Genomic DNA, 10,361 nt, shown 5'->3' with positions numbered 1-10,361 from the left:
AGGGTAGTGCAGTTGGTATGGTCTACATGGATTTTAGCAAGGCTTTTGAGAAGGTCCCACATAGTAGACTTGTTAAATACCTAAAAGCCCATGGGATCCAGGTGAATGTAGCAAGTTGGATACAAAATTGGCTCAGTGGCATGAAACAAAGGGTAATTATTGATGGATAATTTTGTGACAGTAAGGCTGTTTCCAGTGGGATTCCGCAGGGCTCAGTACCAGGCCCCCTGTTTTTTATGGTATATATTAATGATTTGGATGTGAATGTAGGGGGAATAATCAAGAAGTTTGCAGACAACACAAAAACTGGTTGTGTGGTAGATAGCGAGGAGGATTGCTGTAGACTGCAGGAAGATATCAATGGGCTAGTCAAGTAGGCAGAAAAGTGGCAAATGGAATTAAACCCAGAGAAGTTTTAGGTGATGCATTTGGGGAGGTCAAACAAGGCAATTTATTACACAATAAATGGAAGGATACTGAGAGGTGTAGAGGAAGTGAGGGACCTTGGATTAAATGTCCACAGATCCCTGAAGTAGCAGGACCGGTTGATAAGGTGGTTAAGACGGCATATGGAATCCTTTCATTTATTAGCCGAGGCATAGAATACAAGAGCAGGGAGATTATACTGGAACTATATAAAAGATTAGTTGGGCCACAACTTGAGCACAGTGAACAGTTCTGATCGCCTCATTACAGATGGATGTAATTGTATTAGGGTACAGAGAATATGAGAATATTTCCAGGACTGGAAAAGTGCAGCTATGAGGAAAGATTGGATAAGCTGGAGTTGTTTCCGTCTGAACAGAGGAGGCTGAATGGAGATTTGATTCAGATGTATAAAATTGTGAGGGACTTGGATAGAGTGGATGGGAAGGGCCTATTTACTTCAGCAGAGAGGTCAGTGACTAGGCAGCATAAATTTACAGTGATTGATAGAAAGATTACAGGGGTGATGAGGAAAGATTTTTCACCCAGAGGATTGTGGGGGTCTGGAACTCTCTGCCTGAACTAAATGGAGGGGCAGAAGGGAGGGTTCAGGAGTGGAGATACGAAGGCTAACAAAGCAAAAGGATGTGGCAGAATTGCAGTACAGCTATTTAGCTATTGATTCCCAGAGTGTGCAGGAAGGGACAGAGTGTACAAACATAAAAAACAACAGCAAATAGGGTCAAAGGGGGGAAAAAATGGTAAGAAGGCAAAATTAATGGCTCTTAAATGCACGTAGCATTTGGAACAAAATAAACGAATGAACGGCACAAATAGAGGTTAATGGGTATGACCTTATAGCCCTTACGAGGAGCTCATAGCTGGGAACTAAATATTCAGGGATATATGACTTTTTGAAAGGACAGGCAGGAAGGAAAGGGTGGTGGGGTGGCTTTATTAGTACCCGATGGAATAAGTATGATAGCAAGAAATGACCTTGGATCAGAAGATGTAGAATCCATATGGATGGAGGTAAGAAATGACAAGGGGAAGAAGACACTGGTGGGAGTAATTATACTGTAGGACAGAATAAATCAGGAGATAAGGAAGGCATGTAAAAAAGGCAGTACATTAATCATGGGTGACTTTAATCTTCATGTAGATTGGGAAAATCAAATTGGCAGAGGTAGCCACGAGCAAGAACTCATAGAGTGTATTTGGGAAAGTTTCCTAGGACGATATGTTGTGGATCCAACCAGGGATAGGCTATTTTGGATCTGGTAATGTGTAATGAGGCAGGTTTAATAAATGTTCTCAGAGTTTAAGATCCCCTAGGAAACAGTGACCATAACATGGTAGAATTTAGCATTCAGTATGAGAGTGAGAAGCCTGGGTTGGAAACAGCTGTGCTAAACTTAAATAAGGCTACTTACAAAGGAATGGGGGCAGAGTTGGCTGGAGTGGACTGGGAGAGGAGTTTAGCAGAAAAGACAGTTGATGAATAATGGCAGACATTTAAGAAAATAGTTAATGACTCTCAACAAAGATGTATCCCAGTGAGAAAGAAGGATTCTAGGAATGGGATAACCAACCATGGTTAGCCAAGGAGATTAAGGATAGTATAACATTGAAAGAAATAACATACAATGTGGTAAAGATTAGTGGTAAGCCAGAGGATTGGGAAAGTTTTAAAAACCAAAAAAAAAATAAAGAGGGAGAAAATAAACTTTGAGAGTAAACTTGCAAGGAATATAAAAACAGACAGTAAGATCTTCTTTAAATATATAAAAAGGAAGAGAAGGGCCAAAGTAAACATTGGCCCCTTAGAGAATGAGGCTGAGGAAATAATAATGGGGAACCAGGAAATGATAGAGGAATTGAATAAATACTTTGCTGTCAGTTTTCATAGTAGAAGACACTAATAGCATTCCAAAAATACTAAATAATCAAGGGGCAAAAGGGGGATGGAAATAAATATAATAACCATCACTAGAGAAAAAGTACTAAGGAAACTAATGGGGCTAAAGGCCGATAAGTCCCCTGGACCTGATGGGTTGCATCCTAGGATATTAAAGGAAGTAGCTACAGAGATAATGGATGCACTGGTAGTATCCCTAGATTCTGGAAAAGTCTCAGAAGATTGGAAAATTGTCATTGTAACACCCTTATTCAAGAAGGGAGGGAGACAAAAAACAGGTAACTATAGGCCAGTTAGCTTAACATCTGTCATTGGGAAAATGTTAGAGCCAATTATAAAGGATGTAATAGCAGAGCATTTAGAAATGCATAATATAATCAAGCAGAGTCAGCATGGCTTCATGAAGAGAAAATCATGCCTGACAAATTTATTAGAATTTTTTGAGGAGGTAACAAGCAGGATAGACACAGGGGAACTAGTAGATGTAATATATTTGGATTTCCAAAAGGCGTTCGATAAGATACCAGACATAAAGCTACATAATAAGATAAGAGCCCATGGTGTTGGGGGTAGTATATTAGCATCGATAGAAGATTGGCTAACTAATACAAGACAGAGAGTTGGAAGAAAGGGGGGTATTTTCAGATGGCAACCTGTAACTAGAGAAGTGCCAAAGGAATTGGTGCTGGGGCCACAATTATTTATAATATATACTAATCACTTAGATGAGGGAAGTGAATGTACTATTGCCAACTTTGTGGATGGCACAAAAATAGGTGGGAAGAGGATGACAAAAGGAGTCTATAGAGGGATATAGACAGGTTAAGTGAGTGGGCAAAAACTTGGCATTCGGAATATAATGTGGGAAAATGTGAGGCTATGCATTTTGGCAGGAAGAATAGAGGAGCTGAATATTATTTAAATAGAGAAAGACTGCAGAAAGCTACAACACAGAGGGATTTGGGAGGCCTTGTGCATGAATCCCAAAAAGCCAGCATTCGAGTTCAGCGGGTAATAGGGAAGACAAATGGAATATTGGCCTTTATTTCAAAGGGAATGAAGTATAAAAATAGGGAAATCTTGCTGAAACTATACAAGTCACTAGTTAGACCACACCTAGAATACTGTAAACAGTTTTGGTAACCTTATCTAAGGAAATATATACTGGCATGGGAGGCAGTCCAGAGAAAGTTCACTAGGTTGATCCCAGGTATGGAGGGATTTTCTTATGAGGAGAGGTTGAGTAGTTTGGGCCTGTACTCATTGGAGTTTAGAAAAATGAGAGGTGACCTTATTGAAACATATAGGATTCTTAGGGGGCTTGACAGGGTAGATGCTGAGAGGTTGTTTCCTCTTGTGGGAGAATCTAGGACAGAGGACATAGTCTTAGAGTAGGGGGTCACCCATTTAATATAGAGATGAAGAGGAATTTCTTCTCTCAGAGGGTGTAAATCTATGGAATTCTTTACCACAGAGGGCTGTAGAGGCTGGGTTGTTGAGTATATTCAAGGCTGAGATAGACAGATTTTAAATCAGTAAGGGAATCAAGGGTTATGAGGAAAAGGCAGGAAAGTGGAGTTGAGGATTATCAGATTAGCCATGATCTCATTAAATGGTGGAGCAGACTGGATGGGTCGAATGGCCAGTTCTGCTCCTATGTTTTATGGTCTTATGGTCTCATGAAAGGGTAGTAGAGGCAGAAGCCCTCCACTCTTTTAAAAGGTACATGGATATGCAACTCAAGTTCCATAACTTGCAGGGCTATGGACCAATGCAGCAAAGTGGGATTAGGCTGAGTGTCTTGTTTTTTGGCCAGCACAGATACAATGGACCAAGTTGTCTCTTTCTGTGCTGTAAATTTTCTATGATCTTATGGTTTAAAGACCAGGGGAGTCATTGCCGATGTCCTGTCTAATATTTATCCTTCAATCAACATCACTAAAACATTATCACATCGTTGCTTGAGACAATTTGCTGTGTGCAAATTAGCTGCCAAATTTCCCACATGACAATGGTGACTACACTTCCAAAGTACTTCGTTGGCTGTAAGAAATTTTGGGATGTTCTGAGATCATGAAAGCCACTATATAAATGCAACTCTTTTTTTACCCCAGCAAGAATCAGCACCTGTCGTGCAGGATAAAAGAAATGGAGTAGAAAGTTGGATACTTGCTTGCAGATATAGTCATTTATGGCACAGAGGAGACCATTTGGCCCAGCAAGTTTATGGCAGCTCTCTGTGGAGCAACTCAGTCAGTCCCATTCCCCTGCTCCATCTCCATAGTCCTACAAATGTATTTCCTTCAAGTGCCTATCCAAATTCCTTTTTAATTCATTGATTGTCTCCATCACACTGCACTCAGGGGCAGTGAGCTCCAGGTCATTAGCACTCGCTGTGTAAAAGAAGTGCTTCTGCACATTCCCCTTGCATCCCGCCCAACAACTTTCAGCGTCAACTGTATCCCTCTCCGCAGATGCTGTCAGACCTGCTGAGTTTTTCCAGGTATTTTTGTTTTTGTTCAATATGAGTTCCCTAGTTCTTGTACCATTAGCTAAAGGGAATAGTTCTGTCGAAGGGTCATGAGGACTCGAAACGTCAACTCTTTTCTTCTCCGCCGATGCTGCCAGACCTGCTGAGTTTTTCCAGGTAATTCTGTTTTTGTTTTGGTTTTTCCTTGTCTATTTTATCCAAACCTGCCATAATCTTGTAAATCTCTGTCAAATCTCTCCTCAATCTCCTTTGCTCCAAGGTATTATGAAAAAGATTGCAGACATAGGAGCTGGAAAAGAAAACATGAAAACAGTCTGTTTGTGCATCAAATGAATGTGTCCTGGAGGCTGTGCAGAAGGTGACAATGCCGCTGGCTGTATATTTCGAATTCTAAAGCGCATGTTGGCGCGTTTGCTTGGAGCCCTGCGGCGACCCGCAGTTCATGAGTTCTCACGGAGTTGCCCTGGTAACCGCGGGACCACGTTGCTAGGGGCGACGCCAAGATGGTGAAAGGGGCGGACAAAAAGAAGAAGAAAGGGGAGAAGGAGAAAGATAAACTAACGAAGGGGAAGTCTGCCGAGCTGACGGAGGAGGCCCTGTCGGAGGCCGAGGCGATGCATTCGGAGGGGAATCTGATGTGTCGGGTGGTGTCGGAGCAGCAGGATGAAGCCACTCCAGAGGCCATGTCCGAGGGCTCCGAACGCCATGGCCAGCCGCAGGAGACCCCGGCGCTTTATTACGAGGAACCCGTCCTGACCAAATTAATCGTAGCGAGGTGCGGCCCCATCCGGTGTTTGACAGGAGACAGGGGCTGGATCAGCAGTTCATAAGAAACAAGCCCCGTCTCCACACTTGCTGTTAACTAGTTACTAACCCCTAGCAACAAACCATAACCTCTAATCCGAACTTTAGCTGCACCCGATCGCTCACTCAAATCTTCACACTAAGTGTAAACTTAACCACTAACCTTAACCTGAATATAACACCTGCTAACCCGAATGTTAACCTGAGCAATAAATGTAACCACTAACCTTAACTCACTACTGCTAACCCGAAACTTTATCCTGCACCCGGCCGTTAACTCACCTTAACCATAATTTTAAACCTAACCACTAACTTTAAACTTAGCACCTACTGCTAATCTGAATATTAACCTGAATTCTAAAACTAACCACTAACCTTGACCTTAACCCTGGCACTAACCCAAATCGTAACCTTAACCTGAACCTTAACCGCTGCCCACCAACCCAAATCTTAACCTGAACTCTAAATCTAACCATTAATGTAAACCTTAACCTCTACCACTAACCCAAACCTTGGCCTGCACCCAGACACTAAAATCTTCACCTGAGATCTAAACCTAACTGCTAACTTTACCCTGAACTTTAACTCCTGCCACTATCCTTGAACTCAACTGCTAATCCAATTGAATCTTAACCTGAGTGCTAACTATTAAGCCACATATTATCAATTGCCATTGGTAATGCAGGTCGCCTGCGTTCTCACTGGTCAATCCTTTATAGGATTTAATAACCTTACTACTTCTTCAGTTCACCTGGAGGGAACATGCGGTGTCTGCTGGCACTCTCGAGGCCTTCTGTGCCCGGTGGGCACCGTGGGGACTGGGGTGTTTTGTTGACCCCTTTAATCTCATTTTGATTTAAAGTTTGTAAGTTTTCTTTAAACTTTGTTCTTGGTTTTACAGCTGACCTGAATTAGGGGCTGTGCCTGATTTATCCCAATTTTGTTAATTTGGTTTTATTGGTTTTAACTCGAAAGAGTTACATCTTCTTAACAGCTTGGCCTAAATAGCCAAGTGGTTATGGTACTGGGTTTGTAACCCCAAGATCAAGAGTTCAGTTCACCTGGAAGGAAGCAATGTTGTTACCAACTTACTAAGAGGTAACAAAAGGCATACAGAACAAGCTGGGAATCTGAGACAAAAACAGAAAATAACGGTTAGAGAGCAGAACTCACTACCCCTAGGAGTAGTTAAAATGAAAGGCATAGGTGCATTTAAAAATAAGCACTTGAGGAAGAATTTGGTGAGGTGAGGAGGGTCCTGTAGCGCATAAACACAGGCATGGACTAGTAAGACTGAATGCCCTGTTACTGTGGAAATTCTATGTAATATGCAGAAAACATTCAGCAGAACAGGTAGCATCCATGGAGACAACACCTAAATTAACATTTAGCTGTGTACCTTTTATCAGAGAAATTCAAACGCGGAGTCCATGTGCGAAACTTTAACTCAGATGTACTCTCCACAGATGCCTTTTCTAAATAACCCCCTAAGGAGACACTAGGTTACCCCCCAGTGTCATCCAATGATAAACCTAACAAAAGTGCTCCCTTTTTAGGACAGAACAGATGGAGAGCTAAACCGTAAAACAAAGGGATCATGTAAAATTAAATGCCATATATACGCATGTAAAAGTTGATTTTGTGTAAATGATTTTTGGCCTAAAAACCGTAATTTTCATATACCTCATGGAAAAATCAACCCCTAGTGTTTCAGGGATCAAAGTCCAAAAATTTCAGAACCAAAGGGTTTGTGGGATTGGGAGAGAGAAGCCATTGCTTTAAATGTTCAGGCTACAGTTGGAAAGATGAGTGAAACCAGCCAATTGCTTTGTGAATAAAAACAGAAAGTGCTGGAAAATATCAACAGATCTGGCAGCATCTGTGGAGAAAGAAACAGAGTTAATGTTTCGAATCCATTATGACTCTTCTTTGGAACTTAAATACTTCTCAATGAATTAATTGCTTCTCAATAAATCCTAGTTGTCACAAAAGTTACAAAGAGATCAATACAGTGATGGGTTAGTAGCTGAGATTATAAATGCTGATTTATTTCCTTTCTAAAAGGGGAGAGAATACTGTATTTTCTGGACCTTTGCATTGAGTGAAAGGTGGACTCACTGACATATCACTCAAAAACTGTAGCAAAGAAAGGTATAATTACAAGCTTTCTTTTTGCAGCATTACCAGTATATGATTAATAATATTGAGCAGGTGATCAGGTCAGAAAAGTTTATTTAACAGACTTCTGCTTCCTTTTATAATGGGTTAAAAACTTTTAAAATTAATTTGGCAATACCTCAGCTTTCCAAGCCATTAGATGTCACCTTGTCCATTCAATGTGGCCCAAATTAAACCCACATGACAACATCTTGAAAATAATACCCATGTAAAAGTCAACCTCATAACTTTGGCCCAAGAAACTGGTCTCAAAGTTTCAACTTTTGCATGAGTACATATGGTGATAGATATACAGTATCCACAGTCGTGGGAGTCTCTCTATAGATGTTGACTGAATCAGCTGAGTGTCCGCAGGATGTAAGAGTTGAAAACCATTGACATGATAATATGACACACCCCTGACAAAATCTAAATTTAAGTGAGACAGACTGATTTTTGCAGGTGGAGAGGAGTGGGGTGGTGGTTGTCCTGCAAAGTATTAAAAAGCAGCCACGAACGGTTGGAATTTTTAGAACTGTATTTCATTTTTCTACTTGCTTCTGTCCCTTCTGATTGTGTGGTTTTCAGTTACAGCCTATTTTCTCCAGTTTAAGATTTGGAAAAATATGGCAACTTGTGCAGTTTATCCTATACTGGCTTATTTGATTGATTGGTAGATGGTTGAACAAGTTGAGGTGCAGCAATGCAATTTAGAGCTTGACCACTGCTTCCATTTTTTCTCAGGCATTCTGTAACTATGTACACCTCCTCAGGATGCATCTTTTGTTTCTAGGCTTGTTCCATTATTACCTTGTTTTGCTTTGTACCATCATCACTTTTATCATTTAATCATTCCTGCCTCCATCCTATTGCAGACCTTCCCTTTTTGTTCTTCACTTTTCTCTTGATCTGCACTTGCTTAAATGCTCTTCATCTCCAGCATCTTCCAGTTCTGTTGAAAGGTCATCAACCTGAAATGTTTCTCTCTCCACACATACTGCCAGACCTGCTGAATATTTCTAGCATTTTCTTTCCAGCACAACTTTAAAATGATTTTATGCTTTCTTTCCTGAATTGCGTTGTGGGTTTTGACCTGTTGAACACATTTGCATGAACACCAGCTATATTCGAACTTTAATAAAGTACAGTAGGAGCACATTATATGTTAATACCTGAATTTTGCCAATCAAAAAAGTAACATAAACTCTTTAAAAACAATTATTTTTAGAATTGTGAAACCTTTTCTCTTGACTAAGCCCTTTTCCTTTCTCTAGTCTGTGCAGTAGCTGTAAATAGACACCAACTCCCAAGCTTTAATAAACACCGCTTTCAGCCAATTGCTCAGAGAGTGCATGGAACATTTTGGGAGAAGTCTTTTTACGGGCCCCTCATTTGACTCTAAGAAAGAAAATTCCCTGGAAGTGGGGATGTGAATGAAGACCCCATTTATAACTGATGTAATTTATTGAGAAATTATAAAATTCTATCTACAAAGACGTTATGAAACACCATGTTGATAAATTACAGTTAAATGAGAAAATGCATTTCTATATTATAAAAAGGAACCATTTCTTTTAAAGCTATGAGGGAGAGATAATACGGGGCCTTTATGAAGGTGTAGGGACTGCCCATTTCCAAGGAGGCCATGTTTACGAAGTAAGTGGAATTCTGATTTCAATTGTTTTACATACAGCATTCACCTTCAGAGCAAAAATTTAAATTTTTTGCAATGATTATTGTTGAGGAATTTTCTTTCAGAATGTTGTGTCAACTGAGGTCATAAGAACTAAGATATAGGAGCAGGAGTAAGCCATACAGCTCCTCGAGCATACTCCACCATTCAATAAAATCTGCTGAACCTCTACCTAAACTTCACTTTCCTGCTCCATTCCCATATCCTTAGATTCCCTCCGTGCCCAAAAATTTATTGATCTCAGTCTTGAGTATACTCATCGACTTAGCATCCACAGCTGTCCGGGGTATTGAATTTTAAAGATTTACAATCCTCTGAGTGAAGAATTTTCTCTTGATCTCAGTCAAAAATAGCCAACTCCTTACCTTAGACTATGGGGTTGATTTTGAATTTGGGGTGGTGAATGCCCATATAAATTCTGGGTCCTGACCCCATGCCCCATGTAAGTGCCCTAATTGGGCTGAAGGTGAGCTCAGCACCCAATCAGTGACAGTGAGCATTACTAGGAGGTGGAAGCTGCTTGCAGAACATGAGCGGCAAAGGGAGATGGTAGCCAAGATGGGGCCTGCTGCTGCCTTACAGAAGAGAACAGGCCGCACCTTGGAGGGCCAGTAGCCTCACTGTGCATGGAAGTGACCATATGAGGGAGGTGATGGGATAGTGGTGTTGTCACTGGACTGGTAATCCCAAGACCCAGGGTAATGCTCTGACAGATGGTGGAATTTGAGGTCAAAAAAGAATCTGGAATTAAAAATCTGATGATGACCATGAAACCATTGCCGATTGTCATAAAAATCCATCTGGTTCACTAATGTCCTTTAGGGAAGGAAATCTGCTATCTTTACCTGGTCTGGCCTATATGTGACTCCAGA

The 10,361-nt window shown here is 40.9% G+C and overlaps 1 protein-coding gene across 1 annotated transcript in view; it reads left to right on the top strand.

Annotated features, from left to right (window-relative positions):
- The first annotated feature begins 5,338 nt into the window (after nt 1–5,338).
- rsph10b (radial spoke head 10 homolog B) overlaps nt 5,339–10,361 on the top strand; it is a 50,445-nt gene continuing 45,422 nt past the window's right edge. The window contains exons 1-2 of the mRNA XM_041206904.1: nt 5,339–5,610; nt 9,377–9,452. Of these exons, the coding sequence (XP_041062838.1) occupies nt 5,339–5,610; nt 9,377–9,452 (348 nt within the window). The remainder of the gene's footprint in view (nt 5,611–9,376; nt 9,453–10,361) is intronic.

This window comes from Carcharodon carcharias, chromosome 15 (genome assembly GCF_017639515.1).
Source record: "Carcharodon carcharias isolate sCarCar2 chromosome 15, sCarCar2.pri, whole genome shotgun sequence".
Classification (NCBI taxonomy): Eukaryota; Metazoa; Chordata; class Chondrichthyes; order Lamniformes; family Lamnidae; genus Carcharodon; species Carcharodon carcharias.
The sequence above is the reverse complement of the archived record's forward strand: the minus strand, read 5'-3'. Positions and strand labels throughout refer to the sequence as shown.